This window comes from Nipponia nippon, unplaced genomic scaffold (genome assembly GCF_047370975.1).
Source record: "Nipponia nippon isolate SJK-2023a ecotype South Korea unplaced genomic scaffold, ASM4737097v1 scaffold_11, whole genome shotgun sequence".
In the NCBI taxonomy this organism is placed as follows: Eukaryota; Metazoa; Chordata; class Aves; order Pelecaniformes; family Threskiornithidae; genus Nipponia; species Nipponia nippon.
The window spans coordinates 14,402,005-14,428,015 of NW_028262302.1; the positions used below are offsets into that span (position 1 = coordinate 14,402,005).

The 26,011-nt window shown below is 42.9% G+C and overlaps 1 protein-coding gene across 4 annotated transcripts in view; it reads right to left on the reverse strand.

Moving 5' to 3' along the window:
* ITPK1 (inositol-tetrakisphosphate 1-kinase) overlaps positions 1-26,011 on the reverse strand; it is a 174,164-nt gene that overhangs the window by 53,163 nt on the left and 94,990 nt on the right. For all 4 annotated transcript variants that reach the window (XM_087747557.1, XM_087747558.1, XM_087747556.1 and 1 more), the window contains 2 exons: positions 23,208-23,333; positions 11,870-11,987 (listed from right to left, as the gene is read on the reverse strand). In XM_087747557.1, coding sequence (XP_087603683.1) covers positions 11,870-11,987; positions 23,208-23,333 — 244 coding nt within the window. The remainder of the gene's footprint in view (positions 1-11,869; positions 11,988-23,207; positions 23,334-26,011) is intronic.

Sequence of the window (26,011 nt, forward strand, 5' to 3'; positions counted from 1 at the left end):
ATGCAAATTACACAATTTATAGCTTTAGATTTAATGTGCGGTTGCCTAACTAACGCTGCAGGGCAAGAGGAGCCTGCCGATTCAGGAATGCATCGCTCAACTGCCTCACCCTTGTGAAGCAAGTGACAAACTCATTCCACAGATTTCTCCACCAGGCAAGCATTTGCTCCTGCTGTGCCACGTCCCCAGGAACAGGTGCAGCCAGCCCACAGCTCCTCTCTCAGCATCCCAAAAAAGCAGAATGAAGCCAGCTTCGGCCCAGAAGTCACAGCCAGAGTAATGTGACTGTGCCCAGCTAAAACATACTGCTTTTTGTAAGGGAGCACAGCCAAACATATTCAGGTCTGGCTGCATTAACCCACGGAGACTTTGCGCCAGTGGGAGCCCAGGACTACTTGGACCGCTTAGCTCTTATGCCAGCACAGTAAGCATACACGTTACACGTCTCCTTCTCTGCTGGCCCCCCACAGGACAAGTATCTATTATCATTTCAGCATGGCTTCGTTAAGCTCCCTGGCTCAAGCTGTCAGCAGTTGATGCTTTTCATTCTGAAGGACAATCAATATCAGGAAATACTGGTCTGGAAAGGGCCTCACCAGGTTACTACCCCAGTCCCACTGCATTCAGGCAAGATGAAATGCTAAGACCAACACTGACAGATGTTTGTCTATCTAATCTGTTCCTAAAACCTCCAGTACAGGAGGTTCCTAACTACTCCATTAGTTTGCCCCAGCACTACAGTAGCTTTGCAACCAAAAATCTTATCATTCTTACCTCCTCCTCCTGGTGTTCAAACAGCACACTCACGGGCTTTCCAAGTGCTGACGAACCCTCAAAAGGTTCCCCTGGTGAAGCAGGGAAGTTTGGCTGGCATTTTAGAGATCAAGAGAGTAAGCAGGGCTGTCGTCAATGCCCTGAATCTCAACAACAGAGATCAAAAATGCCTGGTTCCTGGCCCTGAGGCTGTATGTGCTGCATTTTTTCAGAAACATCAGGTAAGGCAAGTCAAATTGGACTATTCAAAAACCTGAAGTATCCCTGCAGATTTGGCTGCAATGCAACTGCACTGGCATTACAGATCCCAAAATCTCAGTTCCATATTCTGGCAGAGTTCAGAAATTCCCTTAACATATGCCTTGCCTGCAATGCTGCATGCTGACACATGAACCAGGACTTAGCCCATGATGGGGCTCAAATTCAGTGTCCCTACTACTCACCTGGATGGACGTCTTATTCTATCACACCACCTTACTTAGTTGCTGATATGTTGACAAGCTCTCAGTTTTAAGTGAAGAAATTGCTTCAGTGAAATTTAACTTTCCCAAAGGACCAAGATCTTAGTGGACCTTCAAATATCAATAAAATACAAATCAGAAAGGACAAAGCTCTTCCTGAATGTTAACATCTTCCATTGCTTTCATAATATGTTTATCATCTCTCAGTCAAGAGAAGGACCTCATTCAGAATATTCATATACCTTTTGTCAGTAAAGACACATGGTGGGTAGATTTCTGCAAGACTGACACTTTGCATCTCTGCAGGATAGATTTCACTGCTGGCTGCTCACTGGCACTCAATCAGAGACAGAGCAAACACCCCCATGGCATCCTCAAGCTGATTAAGAAGGACCTGGAATATGAATACTCTGTTGTGTAGGAATCCCGATGCCGTATCTAAAGCTAACCCACTCAGTAACAGCTGAGTGCTCACTTCCCTCCTTGCCCCGTCAGGCACTAAAGAAGCTGGCAGCTGAGCTGCAGCAAGGGGGAAAAGCTGCAGCTATTCTGATCATGGAGCAGGCTTATTAGGGCGGGCAGGAGGGTGAGACCTGTGAAGCACTATCTGTTCAACCATTTTTATATTTACGTGGGAGAAAAATTTTGCAATCGGTCAGTCTTGCTCATGATTTTGCCAGGCAGCAAGGGAGGAAATGAAACGAAGTTTTAAAAGTTGAAAAGTCCCAGTGTGCTAAGTAACGCCCTGTCCCAGACAATGCACCAGCGTGATCTGGAGGACGACCTCCTTGATCCTCGAGTAGAACAAAAGCTAACAAACTCCTTCAAGGGTGTTCAGTGCCATTAAGTCCCTGTCATGTATTACAAGGGCCTGCCCCACAGTGCCACGGTTCTGTCCCCTCATGCACCCCCCCTTGCCTCATTCCACTGGGTTTTGTGGGGGCTTTTTAACACATGGAAGAGAGAGCTATCAAAGAAAAAAATAGTCATAAAACACATCATCCAGCTATATTTCTGAAAGAAGAGCAGCTTTAACACATCAGGCTGTATTTGAAGTTCCTGTTTAACATGCAGAGTGCTCATAATAGTTAATGTAAAACCCCAAGGCTTCACTCACAAGACTGTAAAGAGTGCCAAAAGGTTACTACTTGTACCAGGTTTAAAATTTATGTAGAACTAGAAAATGCTTTAAATCATCACTGCACTTTGAGGCACTCCTGCTTCCTGGGCGATGAGAACTGAACACCAAACCAAACGAGGACCACACTTCAGCTGATACCATGTCATCTCCGTTCCTGCTACTTGGCAGTGGATTTCAAACCAGAGGACAGGGAATATATACTGTCTCCCGACATATCCTGAGTCCAGAGTTCATAAGTGGAGTTTCTTTCTAACACCCACCAGTCGGTACCACGTATCCCAAAGCACAATGGTTTGTAAACCTTCTAAACCTAACTGTGAATGTTTCCTACCTTTTGGAGACCAGCTATGACCTTAGTTGATATTTTATGGCAACTGCACAGATATTCAGTGCAACTCTACTCTGACGTGGTAGGAAAAAAAAAGGAAAGGTTACTCCATTTATTCCTATTTTGTTTGCTCATGTTTTGTTTCACCTCTGCTAGCCCCAGGCTGATCTCACTCTCCCCTTGTGTGGCCATCTCTTGGCACTGACCATGTCCCTTTTCTCCAGAATTCCTTTCATTTCTAATGTGTATTTTTAAATTCAGGAAAGCAGAACTGAAAGGAGTCTTCTGTGGAAAGAAAGCACTTTATTTTCCATAACTGTATGCTCAGTATCTTCAATGCTATTTTTGGCCACCGTAATCTTTTTGTTTGGTTCTGTTGGCATGTTGTCTTTTGACTACTGAGGCAGAGGGGGCAGAAGTTTCCAGTGAGCTACCCACTGTGACGCCGAGGCCCTTCCTGAGCCGTGAGTCAACGTAGAAGTTAACAATGCATGAGCTGTCCATATTATTTCTTTATGGGCCCAAGAGACTGCAGTAAACTGAATCTATCATCATCGTGACTCTTCACTGACTTTTGGTAGACCCATCTCATACTGCTGTCTCCCCCATTGCCTGGAAAAATCTAAACAATTTGGATTTATCTGAAAAATTTGCCATCCTGTGTTCATCTGCCTTTTCCAGAGTTATTAATAAACGTCCTGGAATGCCACTAGTATGGGATGCTTGACTTGCCACGTTGAAAGCAGTTTATTTATCTCTGTCTTTGGTCTCTGTCTCGCACTTTGTGATACTTCAGTTGATTTAACATCTGCCCTCAAAGGAGGGATTTTTATTTTTCTTTTTTCTTTTTTTTTTTTTTGAAAGTTGTTTCAATGTGCTGACTTGTATCCAGCTATCCAATCTTGAGCTGACAGCTTCGAAGAACTCTTATAGGCCTGAAGGCAACCAAAGTAACAGGGCCAGACAGTGCCATTTGCAACACAGACAATTTGTACTATTCATATTATTTTAACCTGATTTAACAAGCAGTGGTTCACTCTCAGTGTACAGAACTGAACAAGTTGCATATTTCCCTACAAATGCCAGGAGTTCTGAAATAATGCTCCACACACACCTTGCCCGCCAAAGTACGGCAGGATGCAACACATGCCTGTAATACTACCCCACTCGTTCTTCTCAGCGTAGCACCTTTCTGTTTTCATGGAGCTAAGCTGTATCCTCCAGAATCAGTTTTGCTTCCTTTACGCAAATGCAGTATAGTGACCTGAACCGTGATTACTGACATTCCAGAAGAGCTGACTGTCTCCATACAGCCATGCCAGCCTATGGATGCATTTGGATATCTCCATTTCCACCCCATATCCAGCATTTACACATCAGAAAAAAAAACCAAACCAAAAATCAGCACTTTCCAGCCACTACTGTAAGAAGGGTACCACAAACAGGAAGAAAAGCAAGATGTCAGAGGTGTATCAAATGACAATGACAAATCAAATAACCTTGTCTAGGAAGACTATCAAACAACTGACGATAGAAGTTTGGTTCCACTCAACCATAACAAGCCAGGAAGTGGTTGAGTCACCAACTCTGGAGGTATTTAAAAGATGTGGAGACGTAGTGCTTAGGGACATGGTTTAGCGGTAGACTTGGTAGTGTTAACAGTTGGACTTGATGATCTTAAGGGTCTTTTCCAACCTAAATGATTCTGTGGTTCTATGAGTCTATAAACTATACAAGAAATTCATATCATCTCAAGTCCCCCTCATCAAACTTTATACTTGCAGCCTCTGCCAATCTAACTTCAGAAAGCCACTTGAAGGATTTGTGAGACAGAACCAACTACTGACATCAAGGAACATAAAGCCACTCAAGCTTTCATTATTTTCTTTGCTGATAAACTCAAATGTCGTAACAGCTGCACAAAGCCAGCAGGTAAGTGACACAGGAGTCAATAGTACTTTTAGACTGGATGTTAGTGGCCCTGGTAAAGGAAAAAAGCATCCTCTTCATGAATCTCTCTGGTACTGTTATCATCAGCTGACCCCACGCTACACTGATAAAGCCTTAAGGTCCTGCTGGACTCCTTCATGAGGAGAGATTCGATTCTAACCAGGGGTCTCACATGTTGGCTGGACACTTGTCTGAGGAAATGTGAGGGATGCTACTTTTCTTGTCCACGCTAGACTATTGTAACACATCTTACAATAAACTGCTTCCTCAGCAGCAAAAGTGACATGAGCTCACCACGCCAGAACTGAAATAATGTTCTACCAGCTGAGTCCTGGTTTCCAATTCCAATGAAGGTCGTATTTTTCAAGACTTATTTCTGGAGCTCTGATCTTATGACAATATGAGTAGAAATATCCAGGAAAAACACACTTGCTGCAACAAGTATTCCCAGTTAAGATTTGCATTGATATTGTGAGCAATTTATCTTTCATTGTCCCTTCCTAACTTTTTCTAGCACCCAGATACTTGGGAAAAGTATCTTCTCTTGTTGGATGCCAGCCAAGGAAATTTCTGCTCAAGAGGATCAGAATAACTTGAAACACAACTGTGCTGGAATTTAAAACGTCCGGTTTATTCAGTGAAGTCTCCCTCACGACAAGAAGAATCCCTGCTCCTCCTTTTCTAATTCTAGAGAGAGAATAACTCTCAAGTACTGGAGATGTCTTAGGAATGCCCCGGGACAATGGATTGCAGTCATGGTTTATATCTTTACCCCATAAAAGCAGATTCGGTCATTCTTCAGATCCACCCAAGCCACAAACACAAAGTTTGTCGAAGCACTTGCTTAAATTGCTATAAACTTTCCCACGTCTTCAGCAAGTACACAAATGCTTTGAAATGATGCATGTATACGTAAAACAAAAGTTTCCAACACTGGTATGCAATAAATGGATAAAAGGTCCAGCCTTGTTTCTTTTTAGATTCAGATAAGCAAAGGAGACAAAGTGGGATGCAGATTCCCCATGTCTGGCCACAAAAGCGCACAAGATTTAAAGATTAAATCTGAGTGCACCCAAAAGTAACATCTGAACTTTACAGACAGGCTTATTTTGAAAGCTCAGTGACCACCAAGACTACTAGGATCGAAGATGAAGTTTGTTGGTTCAAGGAGTTCTGGCTGGCACACTGTGAGACAAAATGATAGAAATGTTTTCTATGTTATTCTCTGGGCTTTGTGTCTGTGTTGGACTGCAGAGTCAGCTTGAACAACACCAAGCTGATGTATCTTAGCAGACCAGAAGCAGCAGGCCAGCAGACTGCCGCTCCTGGTTGCAAGAACAGGGACTGTGACCATCATTTCCACAGGGGCCCCCAGCTCTCTGGTCCCTCCTACCTATACTGGGACAGAGCTGAAATCTCAAAATAATGAAAACCTGGGAAGGGGGAGGAGAGGCAAGAAGGGAAAGGACAGTTGGTTCATATTTTCTGTTTATGAAATGGCTAACTTTCAGCATTCTTACCTTAGAAAATCCTTCTGTAAACTACCTTAACAAGAGCAAGCAATGGTGCAAGGGAGGAGATTCCAGGTTCCCTTGGGGCTTCCCGCTTTCTTTTCCTGCCACCTCTCTCAGGACAGGATTAGTCCTTTGGAAGCAGTTGTCTACTTTAAATTTCAAAGCCAGGCCTTGTTTATTGTAACACCAACATGTCCATGTCCCTCTGTCAGCCCCCTCCTGGATGAATGAATGAGCTTTTATGAGAAAGATGTCAGGTGACACCTCCCTGGGTCAAAACTCCCAGTCTTTCCAGTTTGACAGAGCAGGGCTGAGCCCTACCAAGTGCCAACAGCCAGGGTACAGCGCACCGCCATGTGCAATACTGTTGTGTGTTGATGGGCTTTGGACAAAGTCCCTCCAGTCACAGAGAATATTAACTCCATTCCAATTACTTCCCTCCACGCTTGTACACTAGTTTTCAGACAGAAATCAAAATGCAGTGAGTGAACATGCACCACACTTGGAGAAAGGTAATGAGACATCTGTTTGCATGTGTTCTTGGTGGAAAGAGAGCACACAATCAACAAGGGAGACATTTGCATCCAAAAACTGGTGCAGTTATTTGCAGTAGCTAACATCAGCCCTCTAACTTAGACGCTTTACTGATACGTCCCTACATAAACAAGTGAGCCTCAGGTGGGTGATTTAGAGACTTTAAATTAAAACCAGATTTTTTCTTTCATTATAATAGCAGCTTCAAACACAGATACAGGTGCCTGAATCTGACCTGTGCGACTATTCTTCCCTCTCCCCTCTGACCAAAACTGCTATGGAAAGTCGGCCACAGAGAGTAGCGTCCACAGTTTCAAAAGGTGAATGCCTAGAGCTATGTATATACAGCTATTTTCAGGCACTTTTAACTGGGTGGCCTGATTTTGAGAACTTCTGAGTATCTACCACTCCAGCAACGTACATGCTCCATAACTTCAAAAAATAAAACCAGACTACCTACTTTGGCATTGAATTGTAAATACTCAGTTTTCTACTCAACAACAGATCTGCAATTTCTGTTAGAACAATACCTACACAGATTGCTTGGCATCAGACTCACTATATCAGAGTATGTGTATGTATATCTGGAAAAGAGGTTCCTGCCCAGAAGAATGTGGCATCTGAAGGGAAGAGACAGGCAGATGAGTGTCAAGAGAAGAGAGAGACACACAGGGGTGACATGCTGTGCCCAAGGTCATGCAGCAAGTCAGAACCAGCGCCAAGCAGAAAACCCAGAGCCCCAAATCGAGCGCCTTACACGTTACATCATGCTGAACCTCTCTCCTAGTCACAAAAGCTACATGCAGCTGTTCAAGGAGTATTTCTCAGACAGACAGAATCTGATAAAAAGAAATCTAGGGAAAAGAGAAGGATGCCATGATCTGTTCCGTAATATTCCCCAAAATCAGAAAGGAGTGCACACAGCAGCAACAGCATCTGATATAATAGTAAACAATCAAACATAAATGATTTCGATTACATGCTGGGATGAAAATAGCACAGCTAAATGGTTTTATACTGTTTAGAGTGTCCCGAGGGAATAGTTCCTGTACTTCCAAAAAGGCTGTCAGGAGAGAGAGAAATTCAGGAGTTGCAGCTTGGCTCGTGCAGGAGTCTTCTCTTCTAGGGAACGCCGCAAAGACTAGTTTCTGCAGACATTTTAGATTTGGAGTTAAGTTTAAGAATCTAAGAACAAGAAGATTTTAAAATCATGGAAAAAAGCCAGGTGGAAGTGGTTAAAGAAATGAACTCCAGGGTCTGCAATATCTGAAGTTCAAACATTATCAAAAAAACCTGTATGTCACTCGAGACAGCAAAGGAAGCTGACTGGCAGATGGGAACACTAACGAGGTAGAGCACTGAGTAAGTAGCATGTTTACCTCAGTTTTGGTTTAAATTCCTTCAGTGTAGATTATTACTTGTAAGGTAATGTAGGGAATTTTAAAAGCTTTTAATCTTCAAACTAAAAATGTAATGTAAAACGGTTAGTTAGTGCCTAGTCACAGTGATTATCTATTACCATTTCAAGCATAGTTTTAAAATCAGATCTTGAATTCTGAGGCTGTAGGATCACAGCTTTCCAACACCGCATCAGCGAATTTAGTTATTTTTCATAAGGTTAAAAGTTAAAAAAGGCTGACGCAGCTCCAACCACACAATACCCTGCTAAAAATGAAATTTCCGTTAAATAATGCTCCTAATCTTTCACCAAACATTACAGAACCTGATCTAGAGCACTTTTCTATCAGAAGCAATTCTTCACAGATAAGTAAACAAAGCAATACAGCTGCTGAGAGAACTCAACTGCTATACCAAAAAATCTATTCAGTGATTTATTTCAAGATAGACCTGCCAGCTATGTAGGACACAAGTTGGGAATGCAACCTTTATTTTTTCAAGTCTTTTTCAAAAAAAAAAAGACTCAGAAATGAAGGTTTCGGAATGACTAGCTCTTTTAGAGCTTGCACTCAAAATAACAGAGAACAGGAAAAAGAGGAAGTCACAGCCCTGGCCAGACTATTGCTTCCAAAAAAGAATCTCTTAAAAATCAATACTAAAATATCTCTTAAAGCCTTTTTTTTTTTTTTGTTTAAGAATAGAGTCCCACTTCCTTCCAAGGGGGATATCACTATCTATACTGAAGAAAATAACAATCTCTGCAAGTCACTTCAGCAACTGCTAGTTCAAGGTGAATCCTGGAGCAGGCTGCCCAGAGAGGTTGTGCAGTCTCCACCCATGCAGGTGTACAACACCCAACTGGACATGGACCTGAGGAACCTGCTCTAGAGGATCCTGCTTTGAGCAGGGAGTTGGACTACATGATCTCAAGAGGTCTCTTCCAACCTCAATGATTCTGCAAATCTGTGAGCCTCGTATTTCCACAAGGACTGAGTGGTTACAGTGTCAGTCTAGGACATGGAAACTCCAGGTTCAACCCCATGCTTTCCCCTCGACTGCATGTACACCTCTTGCTGAGTTACTAGCTCTCCTCCACCTCAGTTCCTTTAGTGGCCACAGACTGCGGTAGCAGAGACAAGTAGTGTGCCACAAAGCGTCTTTCCAACCCATTCTCATGAGGCTGGATCAAAGTACTTCTCACTCAGACACTCGACTAAATAAAGAGCAAGCTACAGGACTTTCAGAAAGCCTAACTATGTCCAGATGCCCAGTTTTATACTCTTCAAATAGGGATTCCTTTTTTCAGGAAGCACAGAGAATTCACTGTCAAAAGGACAGGCAAGGCATTAACTTGGATGCCTGAAAGATAATTACATTTAAAGTCAAGCTGTTAATAGAACATGGGGCCCTACTGCTGCAGAACGCAGTCACCTCAGCAACAGCTGCCATTTTCAAAGGTGCAGGCAACGCAGAGGGAAGAGGATTCAGCACCGTACAAACTGGAGTCAGCAGAGCACATGGTCATCCTCTCTTTAACACAACTTGTGCCAATCTTCAGTTATACAGTTCTTGTAAGGTCTACAGGGTTGAAACCAAGTGCAAACTGAAGATCATAAATAAAGACTATACTTCATTTATAGCTACTTTAAAAAACTTCAAAAAAGATAATGATCACCTGAATCCAAAACTAGTCTGTAAACGAACACTGAATTTTCTTTTGAAAGAATTTCAAAAGCAGAAGATTTCTCCTTATACACATACTCAACCCTCCAGAGTTTATGGCATTCCTTTGGAAGAGATCATCCCTTGCGCTGAGCTTAACTCATCACATCGATTTTGTACCCTGTGATAAACTGGAATCGCTACTTACAGCTAAAGAGACTAGGATACTATTTTCTTGTTAGTGACTTCCATTTTGAAATTCCAGAACAAAAATGATGTGGCTCTTAAGACCTCATGCTATTCACAGATGTATTACTTCTTGTTTGAGTTTTCTAAGCGCTCAGGGCTTTGGGCTATGACATGACAGCTGCAAAGCAGAAAACACAATTTAGCAGGTGAAAACAAGGAGGGGGAAAAAAACCCACCACAGTCTAGAGGGATGTAACTTTTTTGGTCTCCTGAATTTCTCACTGCAATCATTACGTGCGGGAATACAGAGGCTGATCTACTTAGGCCAGAACAAGAAGTTAGCCAATTACTCAGCTCTCCTGAGATTTCCCCTGCTAGAAACAAAGGTGGTTCAAGGTCTCTGTCATGATATTTCTGATGATGAGACAGAAATAAGATGAGATGGGGGGACACAGGGACAGGGGAAATATGGTCACCTAATACTGCAGCGGCCAGTGAGAACAGGTGAAGCTTTTCCTTACTGCATTCCTCAATTTTATTAACAGCTTCTCTTTAAAGTGTCAGTTTTAACTGAATACAAACCCAATGTTTTCTTTTTCCTCCTTAAGCATTTATTCCTTTTTCTCATCAGTTTGACCAGAGGAGGCTGAAATGCACACAAGACAAACTACTTGCAAAAACTGGATGCTCTTCTGAACATAACGTTCTCAAGAGATAACAATAATAATACCTATAGCAATTTAGGGGAAAAAAAAAACCAAACAAACCCTACTGAATCTCTCCACTGTTAGAACAAAATCCCAATCCATTTCCTCAGAGCACAGGTTTCCCTCAGCACCTCTCTCCCACTCACAAACAGCAATAACCACTCCAAAATAAAATCCTTTTAAACTAATTGAACTTTTTCTCCTAAAGAGATTCTAAAAGACAAGGGAGAGTGCTGTGAATTATTAGTCTTATTTTTACATAGACACTGCTGGTGGGGTCAGGCAGGTCAGATGCAAACAGTATGTCTATAAATCCACAACTATGAAAATACAAATTGATGAGCTTCTGCCCATAAAGATAGTGATAACACAATCACAATGCTAATTCCAATAACACCCCATTAGAGCATAGTTCAGCGACGCAATTTCCCCCAAGTATAGTCATCTAACATGAAACAGTTATTTAAGAGCTACTCTGGATTTAAACTCAAAGGCCAATAAATGTTTCAAGACTATGACAATAACAGAAGTAGAAAGGGAACGAAAAACTAACTTAACCCAACAGTTACAAGGTTAAAATGATAAGATACTAGAATTATTCAGGTTGAAGAGGCATGACTTCTAAATGTGGGAATACAACTCAAATGATGCCAAATAAAGGCAACGCTCTGTGTCAGGTAACTAGCCAACACCAGAAGTGCATTTATGTTCCTCCTAGCAATTAACTGTGCAACAGGCTTCTAGTGCTTCTCAAAGATCTTAGCTCTACTTACAATTTAATTTCTTTCAGTCCCTTCCAAAACCAATTTTTCTTCTTCCATAAATCACCCCCACATTCAGGCCTCAGGATTCTTATGACAAGCTGCTAAGTTTGTACAGTCATTTCAGTTTACCAGCACGCACAAAAAGACAATGTTTTCCAGAAGATTTCTGGGAGTGCTCACTGTAGTAAGTATGCTCCCCATTAAATCCACATCATATTTTTAACCAGATGCAAACCTCCTTTGTATACATGGAAAAAGAAGAGCACGGCATTCCAAAGGGCAATCCTGTAACACAGGAATGCTTCAGTGTTTGTGCTCCCATGGAGAGACAGAATGCAAGGGGCCCAAAACCACCACTTCAAACCTCACATCCAGCCTCCAGAAGCCAGCTGCTTCCTTCTCTAGAGTCACAATAAAAGCCTTCAGGGAGAGCAGGTATTGGCCTACCTTGCATGTATGCCTCTATTTGCCGAATTAGCTCATACGACTTGGATCGGTCCAGAAGCGTACGGATAGCTGGAAGAGGGTCCAGGATAATGGTTTCTGGATGAGCATCAATATACTCCTGCAAAACAAACACATAAGAAAAAGAAAGAAAAAGGCATTAGGTTGGCTGAAGAGTGTGGAAAAACAGTGAGATGGGAAGAGAACAGACAACGTTAAAAACCACAGTGTCCAGCCTCTCTTCAAGGGAAGGCAAACGGACATTGGCAATGCAGCAAGTCACCAGTCTAGACACTGACATCTGTAACAAACACAAATGTGACAGCTAACTGTTTTAGGATGGCAAATTTCTCCTGTGGACTCACCACCAGCAGTGAAACCTGTGCTGTAACCACATCAACTCAGAAGGCAGCCAGTGGCAAAGTGCCGCAGTAACAGCTGTGAGCAGGGCTGAGAAAAGCAATTAGGAGAAGAAAGATGACACACTGCTATCTTGGGGTCAGCCTTGCATTGAATTACTGCACGTGAACATCATAACTGTCTGAACTAAGCTCAGAACGACATCTGGGTTCTTTAACGTTATTATTGCTGTCCTCTAGCTGGGCTGAAGACAGTGTTAAGAGCTGGATGATAAGGGCTGGAATTTTTTCTGGCAGAGCTGACGAGATTGCTGCTTCACTGTGTCTTCACTGAGTTTTGAAAGCATCTATCTTGCTCTAAGTTCATACTCTCCTCTCCTGACTACAAAAACAAAGCAAAGTTAATGTTCTCATGGATCTTCATCCTGGGAACTCAATTCCCCATTCCCTGAGGTCATGACTGCACTACTGCGTCTTGGCCATGAACACAGACACAGCTGCCAGGTATTGCCCTTGCAAATCCAACAGAACTTCCTTCTGTTTCTCAGAACACAAGCTGAGTTCCTTCATCATTGCCACAACCTGGCCCCATAAAGTCAATGGGACAAACAAGTAGCCATCTTACCCTATGCAAAGTCAGACAAACGTTTCCAAAGTTAGCATCTCCCTTTGTTTTACCTAACTTCCCAAAGCCATCTTTACACTTCCACTCACTGAAATCCACTCATGCAAATGCATGGTAAATGCTCCTGCAAGTAGTGGACTTCCATGAAGTCCTACTTCCTTAAGTTGGTTACTTCAGAGAACAAAACATAGTCCAAAAGATACTTAGAAGTACGATGAGGTGGCCCCAGGAGATGCACTTTGCTGGATACTGAGCTGGAGAGAAAAGAATGGCATCATCTGTTCCCAGCAAGTGATTTCACTTCAGATATTGACTGGGGAAGCAGACCCTCTCCCCACTCCTCCTAGCACCGGCAAACTGTTGCTTTCTGCTGACTGCATAGTCTGAACTGATGGCTTGCTAAAAAGGGATTATTCTTTTGAGGCTAAGAGGATCCGCATTGGGGTTTAATGAACCCACTGCATCACCGAGAGCACACAAGTAGCTTTCCTTCACAGGGCATGAGCGGCAATACATGTGTCTGATGTATTTAATAATCCCTGCAGAATACAAAGAGTGAATTCCCCAACGATATGCTCAACCTTGCTGCTACTTGGGAAAAGTAAGGGACAGAGCCTTTTGCACAGTCAGTCATCAAGACTGTCAGACCCAGCTGCTGTCTCACCCTTGCAGCGTAGCCTGGATAAAAAGCCTCTTCGGCTCACTGGAGCAGAAGCTGGGTTCACTTCAAGTCATTAATACCCAGAACACAGAGACAACAGTTTCCATGAGTCTCCTGCCCCCAGTACTTCTGGAGTCTCAAGCAGAGCCATCAGCTTTCAAATACAGAAGAGATTTTTATTTTTTTTTTTTTTTTTTAAGAGAGAGAGTATCTTACTACCTAACGCATCTTAAACACCTATGTGTATCTATGCGTATGTGCTCTTTTACGCAGCTGCTAGAAGACACCTTGTTGAGCTAGGATGATCCAGTGATTAGGGCATTAGCTTAAACTTGCTGATCATGAAACTGTACTCAAGTATCTCAACATATCTAAAGTGTAACAAGACAGCTCTTTTAGCCCCTCTGTGCCTCAGCTTAAAAGACAGGGAGCTACCACAGCGTGCACACGGAGAGGATGAGCGCATGACAGCCAGCCAATGCCCCGCTGGGGTGGTGGGTAAGCACGCACAGTAACCAGACTGAGCAAGCCACAGCTCTGAAACGTGACCTCAGCAGAGATCTGACAGCAAACGTCCTGCGGTGTTTCTGATGCGTGTACTAGCTCTTCCTTTCACACTGTGGTGACCATCCCTCCGCCTCAACCAGTCTCTGGTTCCACCTTGAATTCAAGCTCCACATCCTGGCCCAGCCCTTACTCTGTACATACTAATCCTTCCCCTCACACATACATTTGACCTGCCTGTGGCCTCCATCCCCTTCACTCCCCTCCAAGAAGGGAATGATTTTTCCCTCTCCTAGCTTCTTGTGCACCTTCCCAAATCCTCCTGATGCTCATCTCGGCATTGAGGACTATCCTCACTTCCCTGGGTTAGGTGTGTTCTACTTGTTATTTTGGCTCATGTTACTCTAAGTATTTCCAAAGGGAGTCTTGCTTTTTTATGCTTTCTGTAAGGAACTTCACAGTGCTTTATTTATAACGATAATAGCTCTAAACCATATTAAAAGATCATCCAAGCAATAAGCTTGACACAGCATAATGAAGTTTAACAGGAATGAAGGCACGATCCCAAGGCCATTCTACACCAGGCAACGTGTCAACAGAAGCGAGCATCTTAGCTGACTTTCCAGTGACTGATTTCTCACCCTGTTGCCTTAAGGAGCCTCCAGAAAGCTCTGTAAGGCAAACATGAAATAACAGATGAAGATGAAGGAGGTGGGGGCTGTTTTCCAGAAGCCATTTAGAGTCTGGAGGACTTAAACTACTCTAATGTCAAGAAGAACTACGCTGAGTGTAAGGCGACAGCCCCTTCACACACACACACAGGAGCCTGAACAGGAGCTTTCTTTATAAAACAAGGAAATTTCTCAGCATCAAACCTATTTCAGGTGCTATTCTTCAGCTCTTCTCCATTTACAGGCTTAGGTACTCGGACAGCCAGAGGGCACAGGAATGGCAAAACTCAGAGACTGCCAGCAGGGCAGTGAAGATCTGCATCATGTGAATAAAGGAAAGGACTGGGACCTGAAGTAAGTGTCTCCTAGAGCTAATCTGGGGACGGGCTACAGATCTCTCATTTTAACTGCATCCAGAAACGGCCTCCCCTTTAAAGCAAAGCAGTCTGTCAATGCAGAACAAGGTCAATGTATTTGTATAGGGCCTCTCTATTTGAACACAGCTAGTGGTTAACTGTTGAAGCTGTTTAGCGGACAGGAGCATCAAAATGCACTCCAGTCCTTACAACTCTACATCTCTTCTCCGGTATTGTGCTGCTTGGATTTCCATCACAAAGCATTAACTCTGCATTCAAAAACAGAACCATCAAGTTGCACCAGGATCCCCGAAGCAAATCACCCAGCCTCCCCTGGGGCATGTGCACTGCCAACACCTTCCCCATCTCCCACACCTCACACCAGCACATGCAAAAGAAAGAGTTCCAATACCTATGCACAGAAACTAACTAAAATAAATAAATAAATTTGAAATCCAAACCTTAATACCAATTCCCCACAACAGGAAATTACAATAAGAAAAAAAATCAATTCTGTTAGCTTCACAGGAACAAATATGGTAGCCGATGTGAAACCTTTCATAAATTTTGATTCTTTACTAGGAACTGCTGCACACTCAGGCATCACGTTTTACTGAATATGTAACTGTGAAGATCACTTAGCCGATTGGAAAACTCTTGATGTAGCGTAAGTAGCAGCACTCTTCCCATGGCACAGAATGGCTCCACTACCAGAAATACAGATCTGGATGAACATGAAGGGTTTGTGTCCAAGAATTTTGATAACATGTAAGCTACTATAGATATGAACTTGAAAATGGAGCAGTTGCAGAATGAGAAGAGAAACACTGAAGCCAAGAGATAGCTTTCAGTACAGCACAACCTTTTAGCTTTTAATGTTCAAATCTTTTCTGGTCATTCCAACAAAACAACTCTACACTCTCCTTTGGCGGATTTACCAAAGACTGGTATCCAACAGCAGACTCCAACAACCCAGGCAACAACCTGGAGGATATTTAGGCTTCCCAACAATATTTTGAAAGGGCTCTGTCCTTGGGCTGCAGTTCAGCTTGACCCAGACAATGTCTATGTTTTCCTCTTTCTAATCTTTGACATAATAAAAGCAAACAAGAAGAAACAAGGACTTTTAGCAGATCCTCCTTTGTTGTATTCCAGGCTTGGCCTTCAGTCATGCTCTGTACCAGCCCTGTTACTGGCATAAGGCCAGCAATGAAACTTGAAATCAAAGAGAGACCAAGTATTTTATGTTCTCTATTAAATACCTCTGGATATAACCCAGAGATATAACAGCGTTTGGATTTGTTTTCCCATGTACAAAAACATGAAGATGACCGCTTGTAACAACAGACCGACATTTTCCAAGGGGGAAACAGATGTAAAGACAGACACAAGCTTGTCTAAACAGTTTGCATCAGATTCAGACTTAAAAGTTCCTTTTTGTTGTCTTGGGCTGTGACGGTCTCTTTTCACGGACACCTCCTTCCAAAAGGAAAGGTGTAGGCAAGTTGGACCTTGAACAAACACTCATGTCAATATTGTTTGCCTCAAATCTAAAAGAGCTTCTGGCAGTGGTTGGGAGGGACGAGGGGGGCAGCAAGGAGAAGTGGGGACAGATCTCTGTTACATTTTTATTCACTGTACATCCCAAAGCAACTTTCTGAGTACTCAGCTTCCCTGTTTTGCCTTCAAAAGTCCACTGCTGCTTCATCTTGCAAATACCTACCCACTGGAAGCTATCCTGCCAGTTAGCACTTGAATGACAAATGTTTAGTTAATTTTGCCTGCTTACGAGGGTCTTCCAACACATGTAAGACAGAATTATTTTTCAAATGGGAAAAACACGGGTATTGGCCTGTAAATTCAGGTGCAAATAGACCATTTCAACTTTGTGTCTCACCCTGTCCCCCCAATAAGAAAAAAATTATTAAGATTTCATAGTTTCCTTTGATTTTTTTCACTTGTCTTTTCTCAGCAGAGCACATGAAAAGAAATCTGAAATGCGTAAGTATTTTCAGAGTACAAAGCTGAAAACCATGAACAGAATGTGCTAGTATCTTTAAAAAAAAAAGAGCGTTAAAAATCCACTGGCATAATCTCATGAGTACATACCCAAATCACCTTCTTGCAGCTGAGACTTCTGAAGAAAGCATTCAGTGCAGCAAGAACAATGCACTTCTCCCCTTCCAAGCAAGGGCATTCCCCTAACTCCTTCCCTTCCAAAATATCTCCCTAATTTTCCTTCCTCCCAGTCCCAAACCCTTCTAAGGAAGCTTCTGAATCAAGAATAGAAGAGCCCTTCCTGGACAACTTCAGAGTGGGAGAGTCAACAGTTGGAGGGTGGGGAGGGGAAGAAACACTAAATTTTCATCAACCTGGTAGCAGAAGCCTAGGCATAAAACCTGCTTCTGATCTATCTTTTTAAGAAGGCTAATGAAAAGAGAACCTGTTCAGAAAAAGCTCTGAAAGACAAATTAATAACCCTATTGATTTTCCATCACTTTAGCCATCATTTTGAATGGAACAGACTAGTATGAAGCTGCAATGAATGAAGCTACTCAAGCCCCTGTACAGCTATGACAGGCAGCTGTTCAGAGAGTATTTTACTCTAAGCAGAGCATAACAAAGTTTCCCCAGTCAAGGTCTTACATAAGCCAAAACATACTCACTTTTCAAAGTCATAAACTTTGTCTAGAAGGCTGGAACTGGGGCAGTTTGGTTCTCTAGGACAAGAGGAAACGGCCTCAAGCTGCGCCAGGGGAGGTTTAGGTTGGATATTAGGAAAAAGTTCTTCACCGAAAGGGTGGTCAAGCATTGGAACAGGCTGCCCAGGGAGGAGGTTGAGTCTCCATCCCTAGAGGTATTTAAAGAACAGATAGATGTGGTGCTCGAGGACATGGTATAGTGATGGACTTGGCAGTGCTAGGTTAACGGTTGGACTCGATGATCTTAAGGGTCTTTTCCAACCTTAATGATTCTATGATTCTATGATTCTTTCTTACCAAGAAGACAGGAACTGGAGCACCAGCAAGTGAAAGGGACCCTTGGGGGCTCTGCATCTTCCCACCTGACTTCTCTCCATGTTCCTCTGGTCAAGAAGGAACCACCAACGACTGTAACAATTTTTTACTAGACAACAAATAAACTATGTTTAATCAGTTCAGCCCAGTGTTACAGTGGGTAGGAAGGGAGACTAATCATCATCTCTACAAATAATCATCATCCCCGAAATAAGGATCCAGGTGTCCTACGAAGCAAATGAAAAGATTTCTCTACTTTGCACTTCATGCACTACACTAGGTGCTGCATGCAGTCTTCATTTCGGCTTTGGATGAGATCACTAGGCACTCATCACTGATTTTCAATGCAGTGGAAAACAGTTTGCACCCACCAATACTCTCCCGAGAAACTGCAGTCCAGACCACATCCAGCTAGCATGAAGACCCCAGAAAGCTCAGCCCTAAAGGTCTTCTGCAGGTAAAAAGCCCACTGGCAACAGGAAGCAACTCCTCACTGCTTTCAGTCTCCTGTAATGATTATTTTTTACAAGGCAATTGAGAACACTCATTAAACAGAAAGACAAAAGGTGCATGCTGAGAGGCTTCCTAGTCTACTAGCACTCTCCACCAGACCGTAAGATGCTTCATCACAGACTCCAGAGGGCAGGCACACAGACTCTTATAAATGTGAAGCCATTTTCCTCCCCAGCTCTTGCAGATGAGGTGGTCAAGGCCTCTGCAATACAGCTCTGAAAAAAAGTTATTCTTACAAAGGTCATAAATGTAGCCTGCAAATCGTTCCTCCTCCAGTGGTCAAGGATCCCTTGCTCTCTGCTTCCTGAAAGACTGCTTTACGGAGCCAACGGTAAGACTGGTGCCAGTTATCATCATGCTGTTAGATTTATATTCAGTGGCAGGAAAATTAGCATAATGAATTTTGCACTGTTTGGTCTGGTTAAGATCATCAGAACTTTTTTTGTCAATTTAATGAACAATAAGGGAACCACACTATTTCCACTTGTGTGCAGGTGCCAGAAATACACAGTGCTTATGCAACATCACACAGACAAGTAGCTCTCTTGCAAGGTAGTCACTTCACATTTTCTAAGTTGCTCATTGATTTTACTTTAAAAAAAAACCAAAACAACAACCCAACTCCACACACTTTATGCAAATGGCTTCTTACAATTTATTTTTTCTAGGGAATATACTCTCTTCATTTCTAGTAGTTTTCAGTAACTTAAAAATAATACAGGACAGATGGAGACAGGCAGCAACTTCCTGCCAGTTTCTGCCCTGTATACAAAATTACATGAGAGTATACCCTTTAAACACACTTTGGCATGTAATTCAACGCTGACAGACCTCTCCTCTGCTCCCCTGGTTCCTGGGTACATGCTTTACAACAAAAGTTTCCTGCATGCCAGTGATGTGGCACAACTCAGTAACATGTGCAGAACCAGAAGCCCAAGGCCTTGGTTTACTGGGGAGAGGGTATCATTCAGAAGCCTGCTCACAGGGGTCCCTGCCCTCTATCTCATTCACTAGGGAAAGATCCTCTCCCTGTCTGGAAGGCACTGGGAGAGGATCACTTTCTAATGAATGAGTTTTGAAGGTACTAAGAGATTATAATTCCATACCCACAGTCAGAAATATGTGTAGCGCAGTAATGGAAACCTACATTCTAGTTCAACTACATGATTGTGGACAAGTCATCCACCGGGCTATGCTAAAGAACACTCTATCTGTCAAGACAGATCATCAGACATCTGTGTAACTATTGTAACTTGGTCTGTAAATCAGATGTCATCATAGCTACTGCAAATTCATATCAGAGCTCCAAACAGAAACAAACCAACCTCAAGTCCTTATGACAGCCATTCTGAGTTGACCTAAAGGGCTTCTCTTATTAATCTCAAAAGGGAGTTAATACCATTTCCTTTCATTTACAGCTTGCAAAACAAAAACTTAGGGATGCAAACAGGATGGTCTAGATTACATACTGAAACTGTGGAAAAGCATATGACTGAACCCACATTCCAGGATCCCCTTCTAATTCTTTAGGCATTACATTGCACTTCTTTGCAGGAAGACGGCATTCACAAAAAGAAGAGATAAATTAGATCCTACAGTGTTTACTGTACAACCAAGAACTAATGACAGGCAGAGAAGAAAGAACATCAAGTTCTCCTCTAGCATTCTTGGCTTTTTTATTATTGTCATTTGCGGTTAAATTTAATATTCCTAAAAATGAAGGCCTTGAAGGCACCAGCCAGCTGGATCCAAGCATTTCGCAAGAAGAATTAAGCAAGTTTCTTAGCATAGCCCTGCAACAGCCTTTCTTACAGTATGCCTGGCTGAAGCCTGCCATTGTGAACACAGCAATGCTAAACTGGAATTAGGCAGAGTGTTCAAAGACGACTAAAACCACCATCAAGAGGGACATGAAACGAAGATGCAAATGCAGAGGAGTCCTCAAAGCATGAGCAGAATTCACCACCATCCTCTGCACAGAAGACACTGATATAAGACAAAGCTCTGTATTCATAGGGTGCTTTTCACCCAATTTATTTCCTTCTTATACAGTTCGTACTGTTAGTTGAGCAAGTTCAACTATATTTACCGATCAAGTCAGGAGACAGGGAGCTATTTCTTCTCCATCTGACTTGCTCAGAAACTTATCCTCACTTCCATATGTCTCTACTACTTGAGCTCTAGAAAAATACAGAGAGAGCACGCATTACTATAGAGAGACGTTTTCTAATGATACACTTGCTTACTGATTAACAGACCTACTGATAATTAAAGGGTGCTGACTTACATGCAGCATATGCCACGGGTGTGTGAACAATACCTTTGCTTTCTACCACACTTGACACACAAACCAAATTTCCAGTATTATCAAAATAAAAATGTTTCAACTTCTCATCAGCCTACTGCAAATTAGCTTCACAAGAACCACAGTATTATTTTTGCTTGAATACTGATATTTACAGGAAAATTATGAAGTCCATTATTACGAAATAGAGACCAATTTATGAAAGGGTGGTGTTAAGCTGAGGGACAGAAAGACGTAAGCGTTCTACAGCAACAAAATAGCAGCAATGGTAACAGACAGAAGATTGAATTTCAACCCTATTATCTAGTCTCTGGATTACAGTTATTTCTGTTTCACTCTACTGTAACCCAAACCTGCTCCAGCCCAACTTGTTTTCCCCTTTGTGTTCTGTTATTCTTAGAAGGCAGCAGACAGGTCTGCAAAAATATCTAACGTAACTGAATGCTCTTGTGCTGAGCAGGTATTTAAATCAATTTGTCACTATGCAAATCCTACAGGAAGAATTTGACATGCTTTGTCAAATACCTCTGTCGGTATTCTCCATGACTCCCTGGGATCAATGACTGTTCTCACCTCTCCACACTAGTTAGTGTGTCACAAGCAGCATACCTCCAGTCCAAATCAATGACCCAAGGGGTCACCCATTACTGTACATGCTGTACGAGATTAAGGCCATGCTGCCAACAAAACAGTCAGGCACAGGAGACAGGGGAGGTGACATTAACACAGATGAACTTGGCAGTATGGGAGAGAAGAGCTGGGTCAGGAAGAGAAAGCAGTAAGATTTGTTTGCTGGTTTCCTTCAGATGCCACTAAAAAGAAAGCTCTGTGATTTCCAAGATAAACAAAGATAGCAAGAGCTGCAGCACAGTCTTAAGAAACAACACAGCACAGGGATGTTATTATGCAGCTTTCTGTAACAGGGGATCACCTTGAATACGGTGACACTCTTGATTTATTATTTCTAATAGGATGGAGAGGAAAGGCAAGGCTGAACTGTTGAACTTGCACACAAGCCTATACTCAAATAAAGTAAGATTTTAGGGCAATATTAGTTTGGTTGTTTAGCTTTTATTAAGGCTGCGGTTTAAAACTGTGTGCAACAAGTTGCTCCACAGTTTTAACACAGGAGGAGTCTCACCAGCCTGTGAGACATGGGAACGTTTCAGTAAATTCACTGTAGGACACGGACAATCACATCTCGGAAAACAGCAAGTGCGGTGAAACAGAAGCACAATGCACTGCCTCCAAACTCTGGTCAAGGACACAGCCTGACAGGGGAGCCATACAGTAACGACAAGGAGGCACGTACATGAATAGGTGGCAGCTGCTGACGGGCATATAACCAGAGGGGTACCAGTGCCACATACCACGGTAGGTGGGATGTGAATACAACTATTTCTCAGCTGCTCTGAAATGAGATTTGCCAGCACTAGTGAAGGTTATAATATTGTCCCAATAAGAATATCCCTATAAATCAGGGGTCTGCAGCCTTTTCTGATGTGTGTATCTCTAGAAAGTTCTACCAGGAGCATGGACTGCCACACAGAGGACATAAGCCTCCTGGGAATATACCTGTTTTTTTCATTAGTTTGGCTGATGCCTTCACAATAGTCAACAGACTCCTTCCCACCTGCCCAGCTCCCCCCATATCCCAGTCTCCTCACGGCTGAGAGATCAAGAAGTCTGAGAGCAAACAGCCATTGAAATTTACACTTAAACCAAAGAGCCCTTCAGCTTCCACCCCGAATTCAGGCTTACAGCCTAACATACTGCAGGAGAGCGCTCCTCTAACGCGGTCAGCTCTTGAGGACCGTGAAGACAGCCCTAAGCATGCAGCCTGGACTTAGCCTGCAGGGTGAAGAAACAGCACCAGGTGTGGAACTGGTAGAACTGAAGTACTAGAGGAAGAACAAATAGCATGATCAAAAGCTCCAGGTCGTAGCATTCCAGGAACTGGGAAGACTAGACAGAACTGGGCCAAATTAATTTAGTGGCTTCTGTCGCGGAGAGATGCCTGTAAAGGACTCTGCAAACACCTGTTCATCTTTGTGAAAGGCGCTCATGCTCTTGGAATGACATCAGGACACCATTTGGTGGGAAACCAGTTCTTACTAACCTTAGCAATACAACATAAAATCTATCCAAAGGTGCAAGTCCATTTTAGACTGGCAAAACTATTTTTGCTGGGCTATCAGCAGCAGGGCAGCAGTGTGCCAGGGAGCTCTTTTCATCAAACGCTACCAACTGCACAGGAAACAGATGGAATTTGCTGCACCAAGATCATCCTCCTGCTTGAAATGCAGAAGGACTATGAAAGAACCACTTACCTGGAACCTGTGAACCAACTCCAGTGACTGGCTGTCATTCTGGTCTGCTTCAAGGATGACATCTGTCAGTTTATGTATGATCACATCCAAAGGGCCCTGATCTTCAATGGGTTTGGTGAGGTCAAGCTGAAAAAACCAGAGAGAAACCTTTTATTAATATATGATCTGAGATTCTTGTCCCTGCCACCGTCCAAGGTGTTGCTGCCACACAGAAGGCATGTACTTTACATGCTGCCTTTATTTTGGTATGTTACTCAAATCCCTGAGAATTTATATGTCACTGAATGTCAGAAAACTTTACTCAGCCATTTATTCTCAGCAGCGTAGATCTAATTCCATGAAAAAGCAGTGACGTAATTGGCAAGCACCCTTCATCCAAACACCTTCCTGTGCTTCTCCACCCTGAGCCAACATTTCCCTCTTCAGCTTTCCTTCCTGGTACTTACACATACATGCAAAAGGAATGAGCCAACAAAGATTATCACCACTAATAAAAGGAACGCCTGTTGTGCCCTTTGCCCTTTGGGATTGCACAAAACAGCACCCAGGACAGTAATACAAAAGCAAGTGCCTCAGGGTCTTTGCAAATTCATCTGCTTCCGGGGCAGCTATTTAGCTGGTAAAAAGGAATGCAGCTCCCAGAACATTCCCACTAGCAGACTTCGGCAGTTAGCTGGATAGGGGACAAAGATTTGGGTGGGGTGTGCAAAAACTCTGCTCCAGACAGCACGGGAAGGCATGGAAGTGGTGGTGATGTGTCACAGGGTTTGGTCACCAGTATCAAGACAGGGTTCAAGGAGCAGAGGAACCACCTGTACTGGAAAAGGATTGAGTTAGGAATCTCTTGAGGAAATCTTAATGCAAAGATGACTACTGGACCTGATGGGATGCATGCAAGGGTACTAAGAGAACTGGCCAATGTCATTGTGAGGGCTTCTCTGGACATAAATCAAAACTGTGGAGATTCCAACAAAATCAAGAAAAAAATTCTACCACGAGGACATTCTGGTTGCAGCACAGAGCCCCACAGAGGCTGCAGGATCTGCATCCTTCAAGGTATTCAAGACCCGACTGGCCAAAGCCCTAAGCAACTTGGTCTGAATTTAATGCTGAATCTGCTTTGATCAAGATGATGTACTATGGACCCCTAAGGTCCCTACCAAACTTAATGATCCCATGAAGCTGTTTACCAGATTTGAACATTTGTACAGTGTAAGTACCAGAACTGGCTCATGTTCTAGCCAACACACTGGGCTGCCCACAGCACAAAAGCTGCCACATTATCAAGCACCGCTCTTCAACCAGTTGGGCGATCTGCTGCATCAGTGGCAACTTAACCTTGTAAACTTCAAACCGGGAACATCTTTGAAATGACAGACAGATGTGCGCTCGCTAAACTAAAGTTAGCATCTGATTTTACAGTTACATGCATGCTCCTTTCCATTGCTGCTATCCCCTTTATTCAACTCTGGCAGAGAAGGAGGTGGGGGGTACAGGAGGGAGAGGAGGGCTGGGCAGAAGAGGCTGCTGATGCTCTTTTTTGACAGAAGCCTGCTCTTCACTGTCTCATTAGCTTGAGTTTTGGCCTAATAAAATTTCCCACGCTACAGAAATGGCCCTGCTTTGAATTAAGGAGTGCCTGAAGGAAAGAAACGATAAGACAGGACGTCTGGAGTTCAAGCACCAATAAAACTAAAACAACAGAGGCCTAGCGGCCTTATAATAATTTGCTAGTTGCTAATCTAACTGATCCATGTAACGAAATTCCTTTTCTTGTGTAGGCACTCTTATCTGGGCTAGGCTTACCTGAGCAGAATAACTGAAGTTACCTATGGCACAAAGGCAAACCAAAAGACTGCCAATTCTTCCCAACAGAGACCACGTCTTCTTGCCTGTTACTATGTGCTCCTACTAACAGTTACAGGTTGAGGCTCTAGTACTATCTTTGAAGTACTCAGGTAGATTCTAATACAACTGGAAAACATATTGTGCACCTATCTTCTGAGGAGACTAACAGAGGCACTGTTCACAGGTGGGCAGCAGACTCTCTACATGCAAAGATTACGCAACGGTAAAGACAAACAAGACAGACTTGATGTGGATGCTCAGCGATCAGTAAGCTGTGGCTGGGTGAGGCAGTCCACAGAAGGTCTGGCTGTCCTGGCACTTACATTTTTACTCCCACAAGTAGTGCAGCATGAAGGCTAAGGGCAAGCATAAATGTCTGCAAAATTCAAGCAAAATGAAGTGAACTGCAGCTTAGCTAAGGACATGGAAGGAGATGATCTACTTCTGCAACCAAGTTCCAGAAAAATCAGTTAATATCCTTAAAAGAAATCTCAGATGACCACACTGCTTTTCCTGAGGTTTTTTCATCAGCCTATCACATCTGGAAGGAAACAGCAAAACAAAGGGTCCATTTAACTAGGTCGGAAAGTTCCCAGTTGCCAAGGTACAAAAATGTGAATTAATCCATTTTCAGGACTTCCAGTCTGAAAAACAGTGAGAAGCAAATAAGTATTTGAGATTGGTTACCCCTCTACATTCTTCCTGCACTTGCAGCTCAATCTGCACAGAAACATTCAGAAAACAAGAAAACAGTCCTTCCTTTCAGCCTTGACCCAAGAATAGAAATAAGCCTTCAAGGCACATCCAGGCATTTTCAGCACAGTGTTTTCCAGAAGCATAAGACATCTGGGCAAGATAACTTCTTCACAACAGCTGTGCCAGCTAAAAGCAACTGGCATATTTTGAGAATGAAACCCAATGCACCTTCTTTGCACATCAGAAAGTGTTAAAAAGAG